The following is a 27,783-nucleotide window of genomic DNA, read 5'->3' on the forward strand; positions in this document are numbered from 1 at the left end:
TCAAACCAAGGGTCTTGAATATGCTAGGCAACTACTTTACCCCTGAGCTCTCTCCCCAGCCCAGTTTCTTTATTCCTGATCTCTACATTATCTCTGCTTCTATGAATTTGACTATTTTAGACATCTTAATAAATGAATCATGCATTATTTGTCTGTGACCACCTTATTTAACTTAGCATAATATCCTCAAGTTTCCTTAATATTCTCATATATTGCAGGATTTCCTTCTTTTCTAAGGTCGAATGATATTCCTTTGTATATATGTAGTACATTTTATCAAAGATATTCTAGTTATCTTTTTACTACTAGGTTTAGTTTAATTGCATTGAAGACAGAGAATCTATTCTGTGTGGTTTAATCTTTAACTGTCATTCCTTATTAATCTCACCAGTGGTACATAAATTTAATTGGTATTTTCTTTCCATTTTATTTTACTACTACATAAATAATTCATTGCCATAGTAATGCTGACAACAACCAAATGACAAACTAAAGTGGCATACTATAATGAACTTGTATTGTTCTTGTGTCTGGGGTCAGCAAGGCAGCTCTGCTGATTTTGGCTGAGTCTTCTTGCATGTCTTGGGTTGGTTGAGTATCAGCTGATCTGGGCTACCCTCTTCTCTGCTCCATGATTGTCTAATCCCTTAGCAAGCTAGATTGGGCGTGTTCTCATGGTGATGGCAAAGGTACAAGAGAGTGAATGGAAACATGAAAGACATCTCCAGGTCTAGGCTTTGTATCAATATGTGTCATATTTCCTGAACAGGTTATATGACTGAGCCCAGAATCAGAGTACAGGATGCTACATGGTAAAGGATCTAAATACAATGAATGTAAAGAATTTATATCATCATTACAACCCATGTTCACATACACAAAAAGATACAACTGATGATTTTTTCATGGCCTTCCTCTTAACCTGAGGAGATGGCTTGAATTTAGCATTGGTTATTTTGTTGGTGGTAAAATAAGAGTGGGAAATGGTTATCTGTTTTCCTGGAAGAGGCTCAAACCTATAGTATCATCTCAAGTCAATGATCTGAGAATTACTAGTGCTTTGAGCTCAAGTTTATCATACTATAAGACCTAAAGTCTGTGTTACATCTCAGATGGGAGGAATTTAATAGAAAAGTATGAAGCAAGATCTTACCCTCTTTTTAAAAGCCTGCCCAGCATCTTTCTTGGTATCATTATGGACTTTATTACCAACTTCTTGCTATTTTTTCAGTCATTAGAAAAATTCTGAGTTCATTCCATATATCAGACTTAGGGAACCTTGTCTATAATGGCAAGTCTAGTACATCCACTGGCCAAATAAACATGAAAGATAAATAAATCTATAGGAGGATAAGTTCTCTTAAGGATCGAAAATTGTGATAGAAACCATAGCAGAATTACAACTAAGTCATCTCGGGAACTTCAATCAGCACAGACTTCATAGAGAAGAAAACTCTTTGAGTTGGAACTCAGAAACAACTTGGAGCTATCTTATGTTTTAGACCTGAAGAATCCCCAAAAGCTCATGTGTGAGACAATGAGAAGATTTTCAGAGGTGAGATGATTAGATTATAAAATTTATAACCTAATCAGTGGATTAAAACACTGATGAATTAACTGGGTGGTACCTATAGGCAGGGAGGGAGTGGCTGGAGCAGTAGGTCACTGAGGATGTGCTTTTGGGGTTTATATTTTGTCCCTGGTGAGCAGAGCTCTCTCTCCTTCCTGATTGCCACGTCCTGAGCAGCTTTCCTCCTCTACACCCTTCCACATGATGTTCTGCCTCACCCAGGGCCATGATGTCAGACATCTGTGGACTGAGATCTCTGAAACTGTGAGCCCCAAATAAACTTTTCCTGCTCTAAAATTGTTATTGTCAGTTCTTTTAGTAACAGTGATGTGAAAGGTGACTTAAACAAGCTGTCTGGGTGAATCAGTTGAAAGAGTTTCTTGCCAGAAGGAACAAAGCATGTAAACATAAGGAGGTATTAAAGACCAAGCTTATTAGAAGAAAGTACAAATTCAGATGCTGGAGCATCAAGTGAGACAGTGGCAGGAGACAAAGCAGGACAGCAGAGAGAGGTCAGGAGATCTAGGCCTTGCACAACCTCCCAATAGGCCATTCAATTATAAACCCGTCAGCAGGTTAATGGGATAAAAGCCCCACCTGTGAACATTGCCACGTTGCTTCAATACATGAATCTTTAAGGGATATTCCAAATATAAACTATAACAATAATTAAACTTTCTTAGAATTTTTGTTGCATTAGCCATACAGGAAACAACTGTCTTCCTTAAAAAATAAAATAAAATAATGCAGTTAAATTCCTTTTGATCAACTTCCAATTGTGTTTCCTCCTTTACTCTTCAGATATATTTATTGTTATGACTTTAGTATGTTAGTATTTAGTATTCATGTCTACTTCTTTTTCATACATTCACATGAAGTCCATATATTCACAGAAAAGCACTGCCTTTTTGTGGCAGTTTTTAAAAAACATAAATGGTATCACAAGAGTATGTAATGTTTAAAAATTTGCTTTTTCATTCAACTTTTTGAGATCTAGTAATGATGATATGCATAGGTCCAGAATCTTCCTTTTACCTTCTGGATAACAATTCCACTTTGTGAAATATGCTGCATTGGCCCTTGAATGATATTTAGGTTGTTTGTATTATTTTGTTATTGCAAACAATGCTTTAATAAATGTCCTCATACATGTCTCTTTGGACCCCTTTCGAAAGTTTCCATAAGGCAATATTCCTAGGATTGTTCTTTCTGGACTTGGAGATAATGTCACAGAACATGTCGGTACCAATACTTACTATCTTTTTTTTAGGTTTTTATAAAAACACATTTTATTGCTGCATCAGGGAACTTCTTAAGTCAACCCATCATTTTTGTCTTTTAAAATTTTTTTAAAAATTTTTACAGACTGCATTTTGATTTCACTGTACACAAATGGGGAACTTCTTTTTGTTTCTATGGTTGTGCATGATGTAGACTCATACCATTCGTGTAATCATACATGTACATAGGTAATGATGTTTGTCTCATTCCACCATTTTTCATACCCCGCCTCCTCCCTCCCATTTCCCTCTACAAAATCTAAAGTTCCTTCATTCTTTTCTCACCCCCTACCCCCCACCCCCATTATAAATCATCATCCACTTCTCAGGGAAAACATTCGGCCTCTGGTTTTTTGAGATTGACTTATTCCACTTAACATGATATTCTCCAATTCCATCCATTTATCTGCAAATGCCATAATATTCTTCTTTATGGCTGAATAATATTCCTTTGTGTATATATACCACAGTTTCTTTATCCATTCATCTGTTGAAGGGCATCTAGGTTGGTTCCACAATCTAGCTATCGTGAATTGAGCTGCTATAAACATTGATGTGGCTGCATTACTGTAGTGTGCTAATTTTAAATCCTTTGGGTATAAACCAAGGAGTGGGATAACTGGGTCAAAAACTAGGTCCATTCCAAGTTTTCTGAGGAATCTCCCCACACTTGCTTCCCAGAGTGGCTATACCAATTTGCAACTCCACCAGCAATGTGCCTTTTTCCCCACATCCAAGCCATTATCTATTATTGTTTGTGTTCTTGATAATCGCCATTCTAATTGGAGTAAGATGAAATCTTAGAGTTTTTTTTATTTGCATTTCTCTAATTACTAGAGATGTTAAACACTTTTTCATATATTTATTAATCGCCTGTATATCTTCTTCTGTAAAGTATCTGTCCAGTTCCTTGGCCCATTTATTGATTGAATTCTTTGTATTTTTGGTGTGAAGTTTTTTAAGTTCTTTTTAAATTTTGGAGATTAGTGCTGTATCAGAAGTGCATGTAAGAAAAGATTTTCTCCCACTCTGTAGGCTCTCTTTTCACATTATTGATTATATCCTTTGCTGAGAAAGGATATAATCCATTTATTGATTCTTGCTTTGATTTCTTGTGCTTTGGAATTCTTGTTAAGGAAGTCTGATCCTAAGCCAACATGATGAAGATTTGGGCCTACTTTATCTTCTATTTGGTGCAGGGTCTGTGGTCTAATTCCTAAGTCCTTGATTCATTTTGAGTTGAGTTTTATGCAGGGTGATAGGCAGAACTAATATTGTCAAAATGGCCATTCTACCAAAAGTAGAATACAGATTCAATGCATTCCTCATAGAAATAGAGAAAGCAATCATGAACTTCATCTGGAAGAATAAGAGACCTGGAATAGACAAAACAATCCTGAGCAGAAAAAGTGAAGCAGGAGGTATCACAATACCAGACCTTAAACTATACTACAGAGCAACAGTAACAAAAATGACATGGTATTGGCACTAAAATAGACAGGCAGACCAATGGTACAGAATATAAAACACAGAGCAAACCCACATAAATATGGTTACCTCATACTAGACAAAGGAGCCAAAAACACACAATGGAGAAAAGATAGCCTGTTCAACAAAGGGCACTAGGAAAACTGGAAATCCATATGCAGTAAAATGAAATTAAACCTCTTCTCTCAACCTACACAATACTTATTATTGTCAGAGTTTTGAACTGCCCAATTTAATAGGTCTGAAAGAAGATAGCATTGTTTTGATTTTATTTCTCCAAATCCGTTTGAGGATGAACACTTTCCACATGCTTATTGACCACTTTCATTTTCTGTCCATTCTCTTCCTTTGTCTGTTATGTTTTCTCTGTTTCCTAGAATTTGATCATTGGTATATTAAAGGTGTTTCAAATACTTTCTTCACATATCTACTCATTTTAAAACTTTTTTAAAGGGTTCTTCCAATAGAAATTTGTTTGGTGTGCTAAATATGTCATCATTTTTCTTTTTTGACTTCTGCCTTCCATATTTCTAAGGAAAGCTTTTCCCACCCACAATGTCATGGAAGTGTTCCTCTATATTTTCTCCTAGTAATTTCAAAGTGTTTCCTTTATCCTTCAACTTGTAATCTATCTGCAAATTACCTTTGTGTCTAGTATGAACTTGTATAGTTTATTCTTTCCTCCATAAATTTTAAATGCTATTGTTAACATTTATCAACATTTCATCATTATCTGGCTCTATTTTGGGATTCCATTTTATTCCAGTGCTACCTCAACAGGTCACTGGTTTAATAATCAGGCTTCATATGCCATATTATTTAGTAGAATTTTTGTCCCACTCTTTTTTCTTTCTTGAAATTTTGAAATTTTGTTTACTGACTGTGCCTCCATATTTACTCTTTTAGGATCAGTTTATTTCATTGCATAAAAAATATAGTTGGATGCTGGGCACAGTGGTGCATGCCTGTAATCCCAGCAACTCGGGAGGCTGAGGCAGGAGGATCGCCAGTTCAAAGCCAGCCTCAGCAACAGCAAAGCACTAAGCAACTCAATGAGACCCTGTCACTAAATAAAATACAAAATAGGGCTGGGCATGTGGCTTAGTGGTTGAGTGCCCCTGAGTTTAATCCCTAGTAACCCCCCACAATGTGTGTGTGTATATATATACACATATGTGTGTGTGTGTGTGTGTGTGTGTGTGTGTATTTTTGATGGGTCTCTAAAATAAATGTGAAAACCACAATGTTTTATATATATATATATATATATATATATATATATATATATATATTATTTATTCCTAACACTTCAAAATATATTATTTTATACTCCATAGATATTATTCCTATTAGATAAAGAATAGGGTAAAGTCACAGTTTAGTGGAACCTAAGTCTGGACAATTCATGTAAGGATAATAATGCAAAATTATGAATGTGACATTGAATGCTGTGCCTGGCGAAGGACCTGAGCTAGGTATTTGAATTTCTAGCTTGACTAGTTTTGTAGTAAATGCACTTCAGATAAACAGTCTCTCTTAGAGAGAAAATCCCAGAAAACTGTGCTTCCACTCCTTCTAGAAACCATGGGTTCATAACTTCTAAGCTACTTAGGTGATATAAGTTATAAAATAACAATTAAACTTGCAATTCAGTGGTGTTTTCTGTTGTGTGTTATATAATACTACTGCCTTGACTTTTCCCAGGGATAGCATGTCACATTTGAACACCTCAGGGTGCATTATAACATTAACTAATTAAACCTCACAAAACCCAAGAGAGGTTGCAGAGCGAGATTTAGCATCACCTCACCCAGTTCTGAAATGCAGCCACCTCTGGGGACAAGGGTGGCAGCTGCCTAATAATAAACTGCAACACTTCATGACAGTTTAGTCAAGACAATTAGGCATTGTATTTGGTAATTGTCTCTTGAACACTAGGCTAGCAAATAGTTAAGTCACCAGGATCATCAGTTCACTGCCAGTCGAATCCATTCTTTAAGATGTTTTTACTTTTTAGCCACTTTATCCTAATTAGAAAAGAAATATGTGCACAGTGTGGGTCTATGTTTCTTTTAGTTGTGTTTTGCGTAGTTTTTCAAATTTAAAACTGAAAACAGGAAGAAAGTATCTCTTTTTTGTGAAGATGTAACTTAAAAATGAGGAGTTATTGATATGAGTGGGGTTTTTTCATTCAAAAAGTTTGCAGCTAAGCAAAACTAATTGATGGTTAAAGTTTGAATAGTTATATTGATTTGTCAGGGAGACGAGGGAAGCTTCTGCATGCTGTAAATGTTTTATATATTCACCTAGGTGGTTGTTACACAAGGGTAGATGTACATAGGAACTCACTGAACAGAACACATTTCTGTATACGTTAGCCCTCAACAATAAAGTAAATCTATTTGATTTGTCTACATCTTTTTCAGAGGTAGGTAGAAAACATTTGTGATACTGTCATTTGGATTAAGAAGTGTCTGCAAGGGCTGTCACCTTGGTGGGCATTGGAAGAAAACCGAAGAAGAAAAAGAAGCAGAGAGGACACTGAGTTGCCTCTGATGCTGCACTGTCTGATCAATGGTTAAAAACACAAGGATTGGAGGCAGTGTCTCTGGAGCATCTGGGTAGATCATCTGGGACCACTCTGAGTTAAAGTCCAAAGGTTGAGAGCAGATATTGTGGTTGAGAATCCCCCAGCAGAGGAGGCACTGCGTGAGGCAAAAAGGAGTGCAGGCATTCCTATGATGATGGCTTTTCCCAAATTGCCCTCGGAAGGCATGGAAAATAGAAAAGGGGGGAGCATTTTATAGAAAATGGGATTTTTTTTCCATTGTACTTTGTAGTGAAGATTAAATACCCTAATTATTGACATTCCAGAACATATTAAAACAAAAACACTCAGCTCCAATCTTGAAGGTAGAAAAGTGAATGTCATGACTACTGGTAGACCCCAAGTTCACAGTATTTCCAAACAAAGACAAAGCAGCTCTTGTGCTAATCCTTGAAAGTCTAGTAGCACTGATGTAGCTAATTGTGGTCTTTTCCACCTTCTGTCTTAAGATCTTTTCAAAGCCTATCATAGTCAGTTGTTTGTAAACTTCAAGGGGGCTACCAGCAAAGAATCTCATTGTCCAGTGACTGCCGAAGGTTGGGGCCTCCTTTGTACCAAGCTCAGGCCCAAGCCAACCAAGCATATCATTTCATTTCCACGGCTCTCCTGGGGAAGGATCTGAGAAGTTGAGGAGGAACTTTCCCAGGATCTCTGTGTTAGAGAAAGGATTGGGATTGGGCTGGAAAGAACCTATTATTTCCACATCCAATTGCTTCCCTTTGAAATACGTTTTCAAATACATCATAGTTAAAATACACGACCATGCTGCCCAATTTCCTGTGGTTCCATAGATATTTATCATCTATTTTCTGTTTTTATCCTATTCTTTTTCTCAAAGATGCTGAGCTCAGGAATAACAGACTGAGTGTTCAGAAAATTGCTGAGGAGCCACAGGAACCTCTACTTATAGAGGTCATGGAGAACATCCAGGTAAGGGAGATCATTTTCCTATTTCTGGGGCATGGGGATGGACCTAGGGTTACTTGTGACATCGGGAGAATCTCTGGTGCTGGGGTCTTTACCCAGAAGTTCTAGTGTATGGTGGAGAAAACACCCCACTAGTGTGGTTGGAGAGACCACACAGTTCATAGTGGGCAAATCAAAATCTCACTGATATGCTTCAGAATGCGTCAGAACAGAATTTTAATCATTCTCCATCTTCATCCCTGCCCATTCCCTCTCTTTAGGAGATGGAAGCAGATAAAGCTGTCATTGGAAGTTCATTAGGAAATCTGGACCTTCCAAAGAGACTCACACACTTTCTATATGTTCAAATAGGACAGCATGTGCCTTTTGCCCTGATTGGGCCTAGTAAACTACATAAACATCCGCCACAGCTCCTTGGAGAGTTGTCAGGCTTTACTGTATTGGCCTGGCCTCAGGAATAACCCTTCTTGGTCCCTTCCTGCTATCAGCATGACTTTAATAGAGCTGTATGTGTGCTGCTGCCACCCATCATGACCTAATGAGGGAGGATAAACCCATACCAAGGGACTCAAGAATCAACCATGTGATAGTAGAGATAAGATTTGGTGGGAGGGCTGAGGAATTCTTTCATCTTTCCATCTCTGCTAACCTCTGACAACTAATGACTTTATAGTAATTAAAAGTACCCACATTTTCTGGGCTCTTGGTCCTGCAGGGCTTCAGTGTGTCTCTTATGCCCTTAGGAGCAAGGTCACTCAGGTCCCTTCCTGAGCCTTAGCACTACATCACCTGGATTGTCCTCCCTGATTTTTATGTTGTCTCCATGGAAAAATGCATGCCAATATCCCAAATTACAAACAAACTCAACTTGTAGCTGGTTGAGTGTCATATTTCAAATGCCGATTTATTTTCCTCATGGAGATCAGAGGTCCACACAAGTGCTGAGAGTACCACCAAGACCATCTTGCAATAGTTGTAGCATCATGGGAAAAGGAGAGGCTCCTAATGAAGAAAAGGTGGGAGATATCCCAGAAGAGGGGGCTAAGAGGAGACTGGAAACCTTTGAAGATTATATGGCATGAGTGATTGAAGGAAATGAACCTGATAAATGGAATTTAAAATAAGGAGGGGAGGGAAATACATAGGACTTGCACTTCTAGCTAAGGTGGAGTAACAAAGGCTGGATTTAATACCCTTCCTGAAACAACCAAAAAGTGGATAAAGTGTATGAAACAACAGTTTTCAAAATACTGTTCTCAGTAACAAAGAACAGTGATGCTTGAATGGCAAAAAATGAGTCAAGTGAATCCCATGATTGCCCCAGCTTACTGTCTTGAGAGATTTTTCAGGCCATTTCACAGGATAGGAGAAACAATCAAACTTCCTGAAATGAAAAGACAGAACTATTAAGTTCATGGAGACTAAAGTCATTGAAGTTTGAAAGATAGAGTAGCAGAGAGGAGAAAGATACACACACACACACACACACACACACACACACACAGAGGATACCTTCTCTCAGCAAGCATCACTTTTGAGTATTCAGCTGAGTACCAATTAGAGCACTAGTACTAGTGAAGAAACTACTAAGCCAGCCTGAAGAAAGAAATTCCCCAAAGTATTAGAGTTAACAGTACCCAGTGCTCCTACAAGGCTAGAAACAGTTCCTGCAACTTGAGTCTAAGACAAAGTTCAAGAACATTATCCTGCACCCAACTAAGTAAAATTCAGTATTCAGAATCCAATAAAAAATATTCCATGCACTCAAAAAAAGAAAAAAAAAACTGGTAATATATGGTGCATAAAGTGCAAATAAATTCATCAATTAAGCTAATCCAGATCTGAAACAGATGTTAGAATAGTGGACAAAAACAATAAAACAGTAATTGTAACTTTATTTAACACATGCCAAAAGTTAAAGAAATATAAGAGATAAAAAGTTCTACAAATCAAACTTCTAGAGATAAAACTAAAATGTTTACGCTGGAAGAAATAATATCAGATTAGACATCATAGAAGAAAAGGTTAGTGAACTTGAGAGAGAAGTGAGATTTTATTTTTTTAAAGATCAATGTATCAGTGAGCTTTGGTACAACGTCCAAGACCTAATATCTGTGAAATTACAATCTATATAGAAGAGAGAGGCTGAGATAGGTAGGGAAACTCGATCAAGTAATGAATACCAATGAAAAAGAGAAAATCTTAAAAGCATCAGGGGTTGGGGGTGAAGGAACAAGTTCAGAACAGAGGAACAAAGACAAGAATGATAACAGATTTCTCGTTGGAAACAATGCAAGAAGACAGTGGAGTCTTCTCCTTATCAATTCTAGGGATCAAATCCAAGGCATTGCACATGCTGGGAACATGCTCTGCTCCTGAGTTACACTCCTAGCCCTGAAGTTACATCTTAAAATGAATTGTCACCAAGAATTTTATACCCAGTAAATACCTTTCATTCAAAAATAAAGGTGAAGGGGAAGTGATGTCAGCAAGGTGACTGACTAGAGGTGCTTGATGCACTTTTTGCTACAAAAAGGGCCAAAACAAAGAATAAAAAAACAGTAACTGTTTCACTGGAATGTTTGAGGTAGAGCCTCTGCAAGCAGTGGGGATGGGCCAAACATGTCACAGGACATGGTCCTCTAAAGAAAAGAACTAAGCCACAGCAGCTGTCATCCCATCTCTTATGATCAACCTTGAACCAAGAGTGACTTCATGTGTCTGGGAAAGTAAGTAAAAGTACAATGCCATGAATACTGGAAGTTAGTTATTTGATGATAGTTCTCTGCAGCCCTCAAAGGGCCTGAGGCCTGTGTGGGCAGTTACTGGATTACCAGACCACTGCAGTGTCACAGAGAAAGACCCCAGTCATTGCTGGGCCCTCTTCCACTCTTAGATTCCTGTGACAAAGTACCATTTTGAGACCCTACCAATTTGGGGTCCTTTGAAATAGCTGAGCAACCACCTCTTTCAGCTTGTCTGACCCAGCCCTGTAAATTAGCCTGATGAACTTGCCCATCTCCCATAAACTAAGGAGGCAACTGGGCAGCCTACCCTTAATAGGTCAGCCCACCGAGCACCCCAGAAAGTAGATGGTGGCTCTACCCACCACCCCCATGGCCTTGGGAAGCAACTGGACAGCCTGTTCTGAATGGCTAGGCCCACTGAGACCCCCAGAAAGCAGCCAGGCAACTCCACCTATCCTTCCTGTGGTCTGAGAAGCAGCAAGAAGCCCACTCTGAATGCCTCAATATACTGGGGCTCCCAGAAAGCAGATAGGTAACACTGCCCAGCCATAAGAAGCAGCTGGGCAATCTTCTCTGAGTTAGTCTGTCCAGCAAGGCAACAAAATTCACTTGTATAACCCTCAAATACTGCTGAAGATCTTTTTCAGGCCCATTAGTGCAGCCTGGCCTTTTTAAACCCTTGGAAACTGACAGGCACCCTGCCTCCAGTGTTATACCAGCCATATCTAGCCTGCATGGCCTGCAAGAGCAGCCCCATCCTCACACAAACTGTGAAAACTGATAGGCATCCCACATCCCCTGTCATGTGTGCCACATCCAGGGCCACTGGCAAACTCACTCCACTTATGAGAGCTGCATCCCGACTGGCTGAGCTATTCCCAAAATAAAGGTGAAATAGGTCATTTAGAACTTAGTGCAGTTTTCAAGTTACACAGAAAAATAAGAATAATGGAGTCATAACTAACATCTACAGAGTTAGGAGGTACCTGTATAGGAATAGGAAGAATCTATTCATCCATTACCATTTATCATTTTTCTATCAAGATTCAATATTTTTACCTATCTGTAAGCCCCTCTTTGTCTCTTGCTCTCACTCTCTTATTTTATCCTTCTAACAGTCTTATGAAATAGATGCTATTTGTCTCCCTTATAAAGATGAGGAAACTGAGGTTCCATAACTTCCCCAGTGCCTCCCATCCAGTAAGCAATGAAGCCAGACTCTGAACACTGGCAGCTTGCTCAAGAGCTTCAGCTCTACAGGTGTGATTAACCCTTGTGTTTTATCGTTATCATTTGCAGGAAAAAATCATAGAAAAGGCTGCGTCTGGGGAACCTGTATCATCAATCTGCAATGGAACTAATAGTGAAATTCAGGTAGGGTTTGAGCAAGGACCTTTGTGTGCATACAGACTGACCCCCATGAAGTACCCCCCCCCAGTCTTTATATGCCCATCCTCTCCCAGACCTCCCACCTCTCTCTCCTAGTTTACTCCCGTCATGGTCTAGCTCCTATTCTACAAAGCCTCCCCTGGTTAACTCTGACCCTGCAGTGATTAACCTCTTGTCCTATATCCCCTGCACATTTAGGCTAGAAGTAACATTTTCACTCATCATTTGCAACCATTTCAGTAAATGCAGATAATTTTCTCCCTCCCATTGCCAAAAGAGAAAACATTTTGAAGCACAAAAGGATGGTAAAAGTTTTCCATGATTATATATGTGATCTGCTCATGCACACACTCAAGAACATACCTGTATGTATTATGTATCATTCACATGCATCTCAGGTTCCAGTAACTGCTCCTTCCTATTACAGGTTCAGGTCAAAGCGTTGTCACATCTTCCTCTAGTGGCTATCCCTGGGGCATTTCACCATCCTTCCCTGACTTTCCTTCACCCTACCCACATGTTTGCACATGGTCATGTAGCTACTCCATGTGCTGTCTGTTTTCTGCCAGAAAACTGAAGATTCAGGAAATTGGTAGGGTTCTGTGGACCAGCTCAGGATTTTGACCTTCTCCTAAGGAAATGAGGAAGGTATTGTAGATTTTTGAGTAGGAGATTGACATGACTGAACATTTCACTTCGCAGTGATGAGCACAGTGCAACTTTCCCATTTGCAAGGGTATCCCATTGAAAGACAGATAGACTCTGCATGGGTCAGCCAGTGAATAAGAGAGCAGGGTATGGGGTTCATCAGATCCATGGTACCACTGGGACACATACACTGAGCATTGATCCCAGACATCAGCACTCTGCCAGAGGCCTGACACAGCCAGTCTCCTCTTCCAGATTCTGACAATTAAGGAGTCCACACGGAAGTCATCTAAGGGTAGAAGTACCTACCACATTCTTATGGCTACTGTGGAATTGGTGAACAAAGCTTAGACCTGGAACACAAATGGGCTTCCCATTTCTACTTAGGTCAGAGTATATCCCCTTCAAGGATATCTGCAGTGAGGAGAGGACAGCACCTGAATCTGGGAGCAGGATATGCTGCCAGAAAGAGATTGGGCTATGCAGGGGTCTGTCTGTTTTCTATAGCCCACTTTAGTGTATACTGCTGGGCCCTGCCCATAGCCCTTTGGTTAATCACTCCTCAGAACTCTGAGGAGAAGGACTGAAAATACCTGGTGCTTTGTTGGTACTGTGCTTACAGCAGATCAGTCTCTTTGGGGATTAGCCATCAGTCAATGACCAAAGGAGTTGGAGAATCAACACCCTAGCTCCTTGGCCTCTGAGGTGCAACAGTTATCAACAGTCTCCCAGAGATCTCTGTGGGACTGAGTCCACAATGGAAACCACTCCTTAAAGCACCTTGGGATCTTGGAGAGAAAATGGCTATATCTGCTGCATCCCTATTTTCCCCTCCCGAGGGCACAAGGAGTGACCTACTAGCCAGTGGGTCTCCTAGTGTGGGTTCCTCCAATGGTGAATCTTGAGCTAAGGAACCTCAGTCAGTAGCTTGCTTAGGGAGCCATGCGAGGAAATTCTGTGAGGAGGATGGGGGAAGTGAGACAAGGAGAGAAGATTCTTAGCTCAGGGTGTATCCTTGTACCTGGAGATAGGAAGTGCAGTGGAGGATGACAGTTTTCTCTCCAAGATTCCTAAGAGAGAGGTCATTTTTTCATGGACCCAAACAAGGATGGGGAGGGAGTGTGGGGCTGGTCCCCTGTCCATGCATCAAAGATGCAGGAACCACAAAAGGGCATCGGTAATTGGGTGGACTGACCTCCCATGTTTAGCTACTGCCTCTTCTGTAGAAAAAGAAAAACACACTTAAATGACAGAAAAGGAATATATCCACAAAGACAATAAGACAGAGAGAAATTATTGAAAGATAGGCACTTCCAAAATATTTAGAATTAAGAAAATTGATAGACTTGACCCTGGTTTAGTTCAGCTAAGGAAGGTAAAACTTGAGTCTTTCTGAGAGAAAAAACTGGTGAAAAGTGTGTGAATTCTCCATGGGGCTAAGGACTTGGAGGTTCTTCTGTAGGTGGAATGAGGAATAAGGCTGAATATGAGGGGTTTACTTGACAGACTGATAAGGAGGACCCAAAATCCCAGATCCCCTGCACCCTCCCTTCACTTAGCTCATCAACAAGACCCCAAGGAAAACAAGGTGACAATTTTCTGGAAAAACTGAGTAGACAGAGCTCCATGTTCAGATTCAGTCTATACTGTATGAGGCTGGTTAATGGTAGAGGACAGAAAGAAGGGGAGGAAATGAAATTCTCCATTTCAAATAGAGGAACCCCCAGTCCCTCCTCCAGCCACATTCTCTGAATGCCAGAAGCCAAGTGTTAGTGTAAGTTTTCTGTTGCTACTGTAACAAATTACCACAAACTGGGTAGCACAAAGCAACACAAATCTATTATCTCATAGTTCAGGAGATCAGAAGTCCAAAATGGGTCTACTAGACTAAAATCTAAGTACATGGAGGCATATTCCTTCTGGAGGATCCAGGAAAAATCTGTCCCCTGACCTTTGCCAACTTCTAAAAGGAACTTGCATTCCTTGTCCTATGGTCCCTTCTCCTATCTCCAGAGCCATCAGCAGAGAATTCTTGTTCTTTCTCTGACTCTGACTCCCCTGCCTCCCCATTATAAGGATAACCGAGGATAATCTCCTCATTTCAAAAATCCTTAATTAAATGCATCTGCAAAGTCCCTTTGCCCTTTATAGAAACATACTAATAGGTTCTGGAGATCAGGATATGCACACTTTTGAGGACCATTGTTCTCCCTACCACAATCCCTTATGCAAGGAGATTAGAGAACTTAATTCCCTGCAAAAACAGACAGGCCCAGATAATGTCATGGAGGTGCACCTCACCACCCTGCCAAATATTTGCCTCCTAAGCATTGTTGTTTTTATGAAGCTAGAGTGTGCTCCAGTGATAAAAGGGCCTAAACCATGAAAAATAGGCCAAGGAAAAGAGCTAGAGATTAAAGAACAGCAACTGCAAAACACAAACTAACTAACCAAATAAATAACCAAACAAAAATAAAAAATGCAAGAGGCCAGTACAGCAACAAGTCCAGATTAGAAGAGGGGAAGAGAAAAAAAAAGTTTGTAGAATATTTCAACTTCCCAATTACTTGGAAAATAATGTTTACCAACACTTGACCAATCTGATAAGGCATATGCAAAAAAATCAGAAAACCAAGCAAATAAAAACGAATAACACAAATGAGAATGTTGTTCAGAGATAGCAACAATTCTGGCATGTTCATAATAATTCAAAGACTTACTGGTTTAACTATGAATTGTGAGGTAATTATAATGGGGAGATAGAGTGTGTGGTAGAGGGTAATATAAAATGTTAGATAAAACTACTACATCAATATCCAATAGAAAATTTCAAAAGTTGATGAATTAAGAAATAGTAAATAAGCATATTATTTAGAAATAAATAAACATGAAAAAGTTGAAAATGCTAGCTAATGGGGAAGGTGAATTATGGGGACAGGAGACTAAGGATTTTTTTTTTTTTGTGGTGCTGGGGATTGAACCCAGGGCCTTGTGCCTGTAAGGCAAGCACTCTACCAACTGAGCTATCTCCCCAGCCCAAGGATTTTCATTACAAATTTTTAGTGTTAATTCTAATTTTGACTACATGCATGTGTTGCTATGATTTAAAAGAACTCCAGAAGGACCTCAGAATGAATTGTGCTCCTCTGGGTTGCAACACCTGAGCTACTTTAAAATCACCTGGACATACTCAATGCTAACTTTCTAGGTGACTGTAGTCAATTGGACCTTCCTGAGCTTTATACCGCCGCCACACTTCCTCCAGCACTGCCTGAGCAGTCCCAAGGTCTACAAATTCACAATGAAAACAACTTGGGGACAGAGTTGTTTTGCTTATGGGATTAATATCAATATAGTACCGCCATGCTCTAATCTCTACCCTATGGTGCAGATAAAATATGGACCCATATCAAAGGTCAAATGGAAGCACATATTTTCTGACCTTCATGTGAGGTCTTGCTTTAATCATTTTATGAACTTTGAATCTCATTAAAAGTGGCTTAAAAGTAGGCCTGGCCCTATTTCAGGGTGAGTCTGTCACATCTGCCCTAGGAACAGTGTAATGGAGACAAGGCAACCATTAACTCATTCGGTTGCAGGAAGTGAATAGGATTTTTACTGGTTCTTCCTTTCTCCTTGCTCCAGGAGGTAGAAAAGCTCAGCAGGGCTTCCATTGTTGATGGGGAGGAGCACTATATCAGCAGTGGGAGCTCCACATCTGTCTCCCTACACGAGGAGCCCAGTTACTTCCGCCCCATCTATGCAGGAGAGTCGGATGCCTTTTGTATTCAGCTATTTTGTATTGATGAGAAATATGAAGCCAGGCAAGTACTGAACTTCCAGTTGTCTGTAACAGTAAGAACTTAGGACATTGGTGGTCCAACATTTTAATCTTACAGAGTTAATGGTTTCCAAAGCTGATCCCACATCCTAATCTCCTGGAGAATTAAAAGCAAAAAACAAAACAAAAGAAAAAACTGATTCGTGGTCTCCATCTGAGGACTCTCATCCATAAAATTTGGGTTAAGGCTTACAGATGTGGGCAAGAATATTGGCCAGGTCTGGCCTACCTACATCACAGTAGGGGATCAGGAAAGTTATCACTACCTTGTAACCACTTGCTCCTCCTATTCTTTAAAATTTGCATTTCTGGGAGATTATGGATTCTGACTGCTGCTTGTCTGGAGTCTTTTGGTTGCAAGTAAAAGAAAATCCAATTCAAACTATGTTTGGGGGAAAAAATGGAATAATTGCCTCACATAACTAAGGATAAGTCCAGTGGTAGAACTAATTTAAAATAAGACTTGGGTCAACTTTCTTTCTCTACCTCTTTGCCCTGGTTGCCTGCTTTCGGCTACAGAGGGGTATTCCCATCCCAGGGCCAAGATAGCTGATAGTCTCGTGTCTTTGTAAATGTCCAGTAAGAGGAACATACTGACTTGGGCTCAGCTTTCTAGCCAAAGTCCCATGAGGACCAACTGGACTCTGGCTCATTCCTGAACCAATGACTATGACCGGACCATGATTCAAATTGGGCTTGCCTCATGCCCAATCTGGGGTTCGAGACTCACCCAAATCTGAGACCTGGGAGTGGGATAAGTAGAGCAGCCGGTAATCCAGAGAAGTTACAGAAAGCTTGGAAGCTGCTGGTCCCAGGCAGATGGAGCCCAGTTGTCATCCAGACTACTTGGTCACCTCAATTCCCACCCTTCAGAGCCCCACGTCCTCAGTGCTTGCTCTCCATCCTCATTTGGATATGAACCATTGCCTTCAAGGCCCAAATTCCAGTTCCTTAGGCACATCACCCATTTCACCTTGTGTCCACAGAACAATCTTGAAGAGGAAAAGATTGGCCCACTTTGATAGAGAAGAGGGTTCTGGAGTGTCTTTTGAATGACCAAGAACAGTGCTAGCCATTTCTTCTTAAAGAATGTATTTAAATGTATTCCCAATTTTCCACTTCCTGTAGAACCATGTTTTACCTCAAATTTTCAGCTTCCATGGAGGTCTCAGAGTGTGAAAAAAGAAATCTTTTTATTCTAATTATGTTGTAGATAATCTAAAAAGCCTATAAAGTCCTTTGAGATTTGTTGTTTTATGTTCATTTTCCCCTGTGCAATTAATTACAATTGTGCCTAGATGTAATTTTAGGATTTTTAAACATTCTAAATCCATGTTTAATGGATTTAAAACCCATTATGGGTTGCCTATGAATATACATATTCAGCTGGCCAGAAAATCTTTTGTATATGAGAGATAAAAAGATCAGAATAACTATACTACACTCATATCTCTTCCCAGCTCTTCCAAAAAGAAAGTGAAGTATCATGTTCATAGAAAAATTATCTTCATAGGTTTTTCAGATGAGCAGAGATTATTAATTGCTATTAATTTTCAGATCTTTAGATTCAAAAAAATACTTTTTTACTGCCATATGAAGCTCATGATTCTTGCAATTGATTAATGTTCAACTAGAGACATATTCTGACTAGTGGTTGAATAATTGCTACTTGAGGAGGAAAGAGCCATAAATCTCTCTAAACAGTCTGTGATTCTGCAATTCTGCATTTCCTAGCAGTCCGGTGACAATGTGCTGTCTTGTTTACAGGTCGTTGGATTTTATGAATTTTGTTTTCAGTCTTTTTCCTGTAAGTACATGCTGAATTTTGAGTAATTATTTTTGTAGGTTAGACAAGTCATAGAAAAATAAAATTCATATTTATTGTGCAGGCATCTAAAATGCTACGAATGTTGAGATATAAACTGCATCTGTGTCCTGAGAATAAGGTCAAGGGCATGACATAAACTTCTAAGAATTGAAAATATTGTCCTTTTCAATAGTTCTTCAGACATGCTATTTTAATAGTCTTCTTCCAATGCATAATTTCTTTAAGAGAAAGTTTAACCAGTGCTTTATTAGAGTCAAATCAGTCACCATAAGCACATGAAAATGTCATAGAAATTCCACTAATGTGAGTTACATTGTTGTATTACTTTATAGCTGACATTGGCATAAAGTATTCTAAAATCATCATATTCCTTTTTGGTGGATAGGAAAGTGGAAACTTGTGATTGATTTTCAGATTGACATTTCTTTCTCTACTGGTTTCTTGGTCCTGAGTCAGTGCCTGGTATGTAAAAGGGGCTCAACCCACATTGGTGAATGAATTTCATGGCCAACATCTAAGTGCAAACGGAATACTTAATACTTTGAGGAGCCACTTCCTCCATTCTTGTTTCACTGTGCCCAGGTGTGGAGGTCCTAACCAACTTCTTATCATTTTACTGAAGGGAAGAAAGTGGAGAAGGAAGACAATTGAGGGAAAAGATGTTTTTTTATATAGACTTTTCCCATAGCTGACCTAACAGTTAAGTCAACAAATGTATTTCTTCAGTTGGCTAATTTCAAGCAAAATCTCTATTGTTTTATTTTTCCTTGCTATTCTTTATACTGAGGGAAAAAACATGGTTTAATTATGTTGCTTACACACCATATGATCTTAGGTTTTATTTTCTCATTTCTTAAGTATGATGAAACTTTATAATAGGGCAATATATCCTCCACTGTAATTTCTTTGAATTATTTTTAAGGCATTTTCAAAACTCATAAAAACCACGTAGATTATCCACAAATAGAATTTAAAAAACAAATTTCCTTCAAAGATGTCTCAAAGAAATCTCACTAAGTTTATTCCTATTTTAAAGTTCATGTAAAGGCAAATCTTCAGCATTATACAAGTAATACTGTGTTTTAAAAAGTAGGAAAGCTGTTTGCATTTTAATTCTATTTGATTTTGGGATGCGAGGAACAGGACCATTACTTCATCCATAATCTTTCAAATCCAAGTCAAAGGAACTCATTATAATCAGTCTCTAACTCCCCAAAGAAATTCACCGAGGCTTGGCACCAGGTCCTTATTTTCAACCTAAGTATTTCAGCAACTGAACTCTAAAGTTTCCCAAAAGGAGCTGTGTTATTTTGCTAGAAAGAAATAAGATAAGGTCAAATAATGATTCGCTCCTTTGGGTTGCAACAAATGTCCCGAGGGTTTTGGATTAGCACAAGTAATGCCTTCACAGGGTTCAAGGGGAGGCGAGATCCCAAAGGGACAAATTAGCTCTGGGAAGAGCAGGTTGCTTCTGTAGGGACCTGGCAGAGGATCAAGTGGCTGCGAGGAACACAGGCAGCCTCAAGCAGCACCATCCATAGACGCTGAATGTGAATCACATCAGTGATTCTGAATGTTCCAGCAGCCACATGTACAAAAAGTGAAAAGGATCAGATGAAACCCATGTTAATAGTGTATTTTGTCTAACTCAGTATAGCCCATACTTAATCATTTCAGCATGTAATCAATATGAAAAATTATTAATGAGCTATTTTACATTCCTTTTCTCATAAGTCTTTGAAATCCAATGTGTATTTTATATTATAGCACATCTCAATACAAGTAATGATTTTTCATCAGAAAAACTTGATCTGTATTTAGATCTCATAAGATTCATTGATGGATGATGTTTTAGTCAGCTTTGTGTCACTGTGACCAAAATTCCTCATAAGAATAACTTAGAGGAGGAAAAGTTTATTTTGGCTCACAGTTTCAGAGGTTCATTCCATAGATGGCAGATTCTTTGGCTCTGAACCCAAGGTGAGGCAGAATATTATGGGAGAAGGGCCCAGCAGAGGAAAGCTGCTCAGTGCTCAGCTCATGACAAAAAGGAAGCAGGAGGGGTCCAGGGAGAGAGCACTTCAGGAAGAACTATCTATCCTTCCAGGGTACAACCCTAGTGACCCACCTCCTCTAGCCACACCCCACCTGCCTACTGTCCATTCAAACTAGGATGGGCTGATTAGGTTACAGCTCTCATAATCCGATCATTTAACCTCTGAATATTCCTGCATTAACAGAAGCCTTTGGGGGACACCTCATATCCCAACCATAACAGATGAGGAAATTGACATAACTCAAGTTGGGATAAGTAGATACACATGACCCAAGCATACGTAAAACTGTTCTAATAATCAAAATTGAGCACCCATGTTTAAATTTAAATTTAAATGAAGTTAAATGAAATGAAATTTTTAAAATTCTGTTTCTCAGTCATACTAGTCACATGGCAAATGCCCATTGGCTAGATGTAGTCATTGGCCACCACACAGGACAATACAGGTCTAGAAAGTCTGTGGCATCTTTCAGGAAATGTGGACCTTCCTGTGACTGCTTACTAAACCTATACCCTTGAATCTTCACTAAAATGGATCATGTCATGATAAAAGACACGCATTCACTTATAGGTAATCATAGGATTTTAGAGCTGGGACAGACCTGCTGTACCACCCCGTCATCTCAAGAGGAGTGGATCAGGCTACTGTGAGGTCACTTAGTAAGGACCAGGTTTTTGCAAGGACATCAATGTGTCTTGTTTACTCAGTGATACAAGTGAATCCACAAGATCTAATGGTCTTGGTTTAAAAGTCTGCTTCTGTAAGAGCCATGCCAACAAATGTCATTGTTCATAATATTCATTCATTCAGGTTTCATTTAGACTTGTGAATATTTTCTCCATATTCTTGTAGTTGCTTGTCTCCATGAATGTTATGTGATTACTTCCCAAATTATAGGAAAGTGTGAGTATCTTCTCCTAAGTGCATTTTGCTTCTATTTTCCTTAGTGTTTTAGAACAGGAATCTGTTATCATTAATAAAGGATGTTTGATGCTTTCCATGTGTCCTGGTTTTTGATCACGTTAGGACAAGAACTTCTGCCTCATTTCTCTGCCACATCTCACCCCTGAGTTTGTCCTCATCCAGAACTTTGTGAAGATCATCCCCTACAACAACTGCACCATTGAACATGATCTCTATGTCTTCCATCGGGCTGGATTGCTGAAGTAAGTAGACACACTCTTGTCCAAAGGATAGTCCACAAAATTAAAAAGAGAAAGGAAGCAGGAACTCCCTGCTATTTAAACTTAATGACTTTGTTTTAAAGATTATCTTTTATTAGTAGAGAACATAATCAAATGATTTTAATTAATGCATTTAGGGCAAGAGTAATTACTGAGTAGAGATTTGTCCTGTCAGATATTAAAACATAGTATAGCTCTACAATAATCAAAACAATGTCATGTTGATGGATTCTACAGTTGGGACAAAATGTACAAGACAGAATCCAACCATGGACCTAACAGAGTAAGAATTTAGTTTATAAATGTGTATATGGGGGTATATGCATACATTTGTGATAAAGTATGTGTCCCAACAATGCGGAAAGGAAGGATTATTCTGTAGATGGTAGGACAAAATCAAGATGGAAATATTTTTCAAATTCTAAGGTAAAATAGATTCTCTAGCTACTGAAGAGTTAAGTGAAATAATGAAAACATAAAAAAAAAAAAGAAAATATGTCCACAGGGTTAAGATATGTGCCAGGATCTTAAAATATAAAATGGTGAACAACACCCAGATATGGTCCCTGCCTTTTCAAAACTTATATAAACATACAGGTTCATGTAAAGCTACAGCTGTGAGGGGCATAATTCAGTGTAATTCAGTGGTAGAGCATGTGCTTAGCATGTGAGGTCCTGGGTGTGATCTGCAGCAACCCCCACCCCTAACCCTGCAAAAAAAAAAAAAAAAAAAGAAAGAAAGAAAGAAAGAAAGAAAGAAAGAAAGAAAGAAAGAAAATCAAATTTGTTCTTTTTTTTAACTATATAAAGTTTTGTGAATCACCCTAATTTAATTAAAATGCAATTGAGCAATGAAGATATTTTTTAGGTTGGCTCAGAGAACCCTGGCCACATTCCAGCCCATGGAAAAGGGGATGTAGAGAAATGGACAGAAAGTCCTTTCCTCATGAGGAACATACATCCCTTCTGTTCACATTCTGAAGTCAGGAACTTGGTTACATGGCCCTACCTTGTGACTGGGAGATATGTTGCTAGTCAGTTGTTTGTGCCCAGTAAAAATGTTGTTGGTTTTGTTATCAAAAGGAGACAGAGTAAAAAGATACTATGGGGCCACTACATCTAGTTTTTTATCTTGCATAAGTATGAAAGTTCTAGAAAGGTACCCAGGATTCTATTTACTTTATGTGCCTGTGGGAAGCAGGACTAGGAGGATGTGGCGAAGATGATGACTTATTTTTGCTGTATTTGTATCTGTCCTGTTTGATTTTTTTACTTCAATTAATAAGCCTTAATTTTTTAGAGCAGTTTTAGGGTCACAACAAAATTTAGCACAAAATCCAGTTTCCCACATAACCCTCCCCAAACCCCCACATGGACTCTCTCACATCATTAACATCCAGCACCAGAATGGTACATTTGTTACAATTGGAGAACCAACCTTGATAGGTCATTATCAACTCAAGTCCATAGTTTATGTTAGGGCTCCTTCTTCATGTTGGCGTTCTATGGATTTGGACAAATGTATAATGAAATGTATAATGACACCATTATAATATCATACAGAAACATTTCACTGCCCTAAAAATCTGTACTGTCTGTTCATCCCTCCTTCCCCTCTGGCAACCACTGAGCTTTTTACTGTCTTCATAGCTTTGCTTTTTCCAGAATGTCTTGTAGTTGGAATCATGCAGTATGTAACCTTGTCCTATTGGCTTCTTTCACTTAGTAATATGCATTTAAGGTTCCTCTCGGTTTGCCCAATAATCTATATTGCTAATAAGTACTCAGGTTGACTTTTATGCACATTACAGATTGAGAAGCACTGCAGATGCTTCTGCTTTTATGAATTATTATTCAGTAGTAAAGAATTATGATTCTGTCTTCCAGATGCAGATTTTCTATAACTATGTAGGCCATACCTACTTTTAAACTTATCTGATAATTTTTTAGAACTGTCAAGTGATTTGATCCCTTGTATACTGTATAAATAAATCCTTGAACTAAATTTTATATGGATATATGGGCTATAATAATCTCATTATATTATATATAATTATAATATTCGTATGTATTATGTATGTTAGTTACATGTGTAACTATATTATTATATAGTTTACCACATATTCTAAGCAATGCTGCTCATTTCCCTTACCTGCTTCTAGCTTCTTGTTCTCTGTTTTCCCCTTTTCTCATGTTTTTCTAAAACCATCTTGTGAAATTTCACGATTTAGGATAACTGGGAGAATGCTTTCAGTTGGCAATAAAGAAACTCCAACTCAAAATGGCTTCCACCACAGGGCATTCATCGGCTCACATGGGTGACAGGTCTGGAGATAGGCAGGGCTTTAAGGTTTGTATGGTAAGAGCCTTTGTTTCTCTCCTCTCTTCCACTCTGCCCTCTCCTTTGTCAGCTCCATCCTGAAATTGGCTCTAATCACATTGGCAAAATGGCTGCTGTATTCCGGGCTGACATCCATGCAGCACTGCAGGGGAGAGATGCTGGTTGATGGTATGTGCTTTCTTTCCCAGAGGTCCCCAGAAACCCTATCATTTGTCCAATAAAATATACAACATTGACTGCTTATGTGTTCCAGCTCTATTCCAGGTGCTGGTGAATCAGAAGTGACCCAAACAGACAGAAATCCTTGTCCTCATGGGGTCTGTATTCTATCCAGCTAGAGAAGAAAGACATGAATAAAGACATGAAATAGTTAGTATGTAAGTAATGAGCGCAGGGTGCACAGGAATTGGTGGCCTTGAGCAAAGACCTGAGGCGGATAAGGCGGAAGCCACATGGTCAGGGCAAGGGCACAGGTCCTCCATACCTACTCTTTTTATGCCATAGTTTAAAAATATATCATGTTGTTCCATTTTTTGCTTCACTTCTCTTGACATTTGGGATGAATTGTTCCTGCTCTTAAGTTTGGTTACTTTAAATTTCATGACCTCATGTTCTGGTCTCCCACCTAATTTCCTCTTCCTTCCCTTGGGAAATTATATTTGTGTCTGTCACCTGCCCTCTGGCCATGCTGGTGAGCACCAGGACAAATAATTCATTCAATTGCTAGTGATGGCTCCCTCTTCTGTCAACAAATCCTGCACCCAGGTTCCCTCTCATTTTAAGTAGTGACTCTTGGTCTTTAAGATGAGAACACCTAACATTACACTAACTTTGAAATTAAGTATAGATAAATTAAATGTTTTCTTTTTAGCACGTTCACTTTATATAGTAATCTCTAGAATGTTTCCAAACTTAATATAGGGTTTGTATGTGGCTTACAGGGTTTGTATGTTGTTTACTCTATTTTCCCTGCTTGCCCTGTCTTCACCTTCCCTCTTGCTTTTTCTTCTTCCGATTATTCCTTAGTGGAGGATGCATTTGGGTGAACCGGCTGCCCATTCCATATTGCTGCCCTTTCAAACTATGCTTTTCTGAAATTTGACATTTTTTATTTGGGAGAATATGTTTCAGACCTATTTATCCAACTAATATTTATTGTGCTAGAAATTATTTTCTGTAAGTAAATACTGCTGAGTTAGATCAATTGGAACCAATTGTCAACTCTACTTAGTAAACAATGAATCAAAATGCAGTCTGTAAATAAATAAATAATTTTAAAAAATAAATTTAACCTTAAACAAACAAACGAAATGCCCTCAAACAGTGGACCTTTGTTTAAATGATTCCTCCCTTTAATGTGTTTTTTTATTTGCTCTCTGTGAGTGACTCACTCATACCTGGTTGCTGTTCTTTCTATGAAGCCACCTTTATACCTGTTTCAGGCCCATGTTTTTATGAAGAGTATTTTAGTGATACCAGTCCTCTGCTCTTGTGCTCCCAATCAGAACAGCTTTTGGAACAGCTTTCAGTAGAAACTTTACCTTTTGTTTTGTGGTTGTTGTTGTTTGGTTTTGTTTTTGTGAGTAGTATTTTGGGCACTTTTGTTTTTGATTTAAAATGAAATGCCAATGACTATAGAATTACTTTATGATTCTATGACATAGTTTGCTCCATTGGAATTCAAAAAGATTCAGATCACATTTTCTTTTTTCCATCATTGTGTCTTCATTTACTGGCTCAAAGAAATGGCCCATTTTTCTGCAAGACTGAATGACTACATACACATATGAACAACTTGTAGATGTCTAAAAATTTTTATTCATTCAATTTGGGATTAAAAGTTAAGTAGTGGTTATTTTCTTTCTACTTTCACATATGATTTTCTATTTTGTTCAGTTGATTAAATACTATAAATTCTGATATTGGAGGACAGGCTCAGAGCAAAACAGGAAAAGAAGAAAACATCTTGCTGTGAAGCAGGTGACCAAGGCTGTAAACTTTTAAAATCTAAGAAGAGAACAGTGGTCAAAGATGTCATCATGTCTTCATGGAGAGGGGACACTTCTGACAACTTTTGGGTATTTGAGTACATCAGTGAGAGAAAATATGAGAGCAGTGACCTGGGAGGTAAAGACTGATCAGGGAAGGTGAAAGTTACCTAGGAGGTGAAAGTGATCTAGGAGATGGAGGTGATCTGGGGAGGTGAAGGTGACCTGGGGAAGTGAAATTGATCTGGAGAGAGGAAGGTGATCAGTGGAGATGAAGGTGACCAGGGGAAGTGAAGAGTTAGAAAAGAAGAATCCTTACTGCATCTGGTGACAGGAGAAAGCCAGGTGGGTAGATAAAGAAAACCACAGCTAATCTCCCTTGCTGAGCCAAGATGATTTAGACCCATGCCTGAACCCTTGAGAAAAAAATGGCTAAACCAGCCTGCTTACTGAGTGCTAGTTGCTTCTGGAAGGTCAGGCAAGGTGATACACAGAGCAGAGGGAAGTGAGTGTGTTCTCCTTCCTGGTTACATGTTGATGGGACAGGGCCCATCAACATGGTTATAGCAGAAGAAGAAAGATTATGAAAAACTTACCTGAAGTCTGTGGAGAGATTCAATTAGGGTCACATTGAAATACATCCAATGAGACACCATCCTTGGCAGTCTTTCCAGGCCTAAGTCAATGTGCAGACAGCAAAGTGGACCTTGTGTTTTGAATTTTTATTTAGTAGATTCAAAGTTCATCTTGCAGAAAGTCTTAGTCCCAATTTATAGGCCCTCAATGAATATTCTGACTCTGATTTATCTGACACTATGGCAAGAAATGAAGACAGCTATTTGATTTAACAATAAACTATCTCCTTTTCGTGTGTACATGACATCATGTATATTTTAAAATCAATTGCATTCTAAGTAAGGATTGCATAGGGTGAGAATAAAACACTAACATCTTTACAGATCTGTTTTGAAGTCATTTTATTCTATTTATTTAATTTGGGGGATACCTGGGATTGAACCCAGGGGTGCTTAACCACTGAGCAACATGCCTAGCCCTTTTTATTTTTTATTTTGAGACGGAGTCTCAATATGTTTCTGAGGGTGGCCTCAAACTTGCAGTCCTCCTGCCTCAGCCTCCCAAGTTGCTGGGATTGCAGGCATGTGCCACTGTGCCCAGCAGTCATTTTATTTTTCAAGGAGCTTTCTATAGCTAAAACATAGATAAAGGTCTCTGTAACTCCTGGTCCATTTTTAACTTCATATACTTGATGTAAATCTTAGGGGATTTCAGAATTGCTTCTCAGAATATGGCTCTGGAATCAATAGAAGGTCAGCCCCACAAGGCAGGAATTGCGGCAGGTCCTGTTCCCTGATGAATCTATAGCATACAGGCACACTGGAGATGTGTAATAAACATTTGCAACTGAATGAATGAATGAACCATCCTTAATGCCATTTTAATAGCTGAATTTTACAGAAGTACATTTTTATAGAAAATTTATCTCTGATGCACATTCATTTTTCACTTTTTCTAGATGTTCCTGTCAGTTACTGTATACAAGCAATTAGGGCACTTACCTGTTGCCACATTTCTGTTTTCATCTCATTCCAGTTCTCATTCCAACTGCTGTTCCTAGCACAAGAGGCAGAACCAACCAGTCGCCCTGCCTCAGAGCCTATAGTAAAAGGGTCACCTGTAGATTAAACCTGCATTCTGCCTTTTGAACTGATTTAGAAACTTGGAAAAATAGATTTCATAAGCGAATGCAGGCATTTGAAGAGCCCTGTCTGGTAAAAATAACATATGATCACATGTACAGTTTAAAATTCTCTCATAGCCACATTGATTTTTGAAAGTGGGTAAAATAAATTACAGTATTTATTATTT

General features: G+C 38.8%; 1 protein-coding gene across 4 annotated transcripts in view; it reads left to right on the forward strand.

The window, feature by feature from the left end:
- Positions 1–27,783, forward strand: part of Cfap61 (cilia and flagella associated protein 61) — a 283,555-nt gene that overhangs the window by 62,647 nt on the left and 193,125 nt on the right. For all 4 annotated transcript variants that reach the window (XM_047537641.1, XM_047537646.1, XM_047537643.1 and 1 more), the window contains exons 9-13: positions 7,785–7,876; positions 11,920–11,994; positions 16,303–16,481; positions 18,266–18,305; positions 21,410–21,549. In XM_047537641.1, the coding sequence (XP_047393597.1) occupies positions 7,785–7,876; positions 11,920–11,994; positions 16,303–16,481; positions 18,266–18,305; positions 21,410–21,549 (526 nt within the window). The remainder of the gene's footprint in view (positions 1–7,784; positions 7,877–11,919; positions 11,995–16,302; positions 16,482–18,265; positions 18,306–21,409; positions 21,550–27,783) is intronic.

The sequence above is a fragment of the Sciurus carolinensis genome, chromosome 2 (genome assembly GCF_902686445.1).
Source record: "Sciurus carolinensis chromosome 2, mSciCar1.2, whole genome shotgun sequence".
Classification (NCBI taxonomy): domain Eukaryota; kingdom Metazoa; phylum Chordata; class Mammalia; order Rodentia; family Sciuridae; genus Sciurus; species Sciurus carolinensis.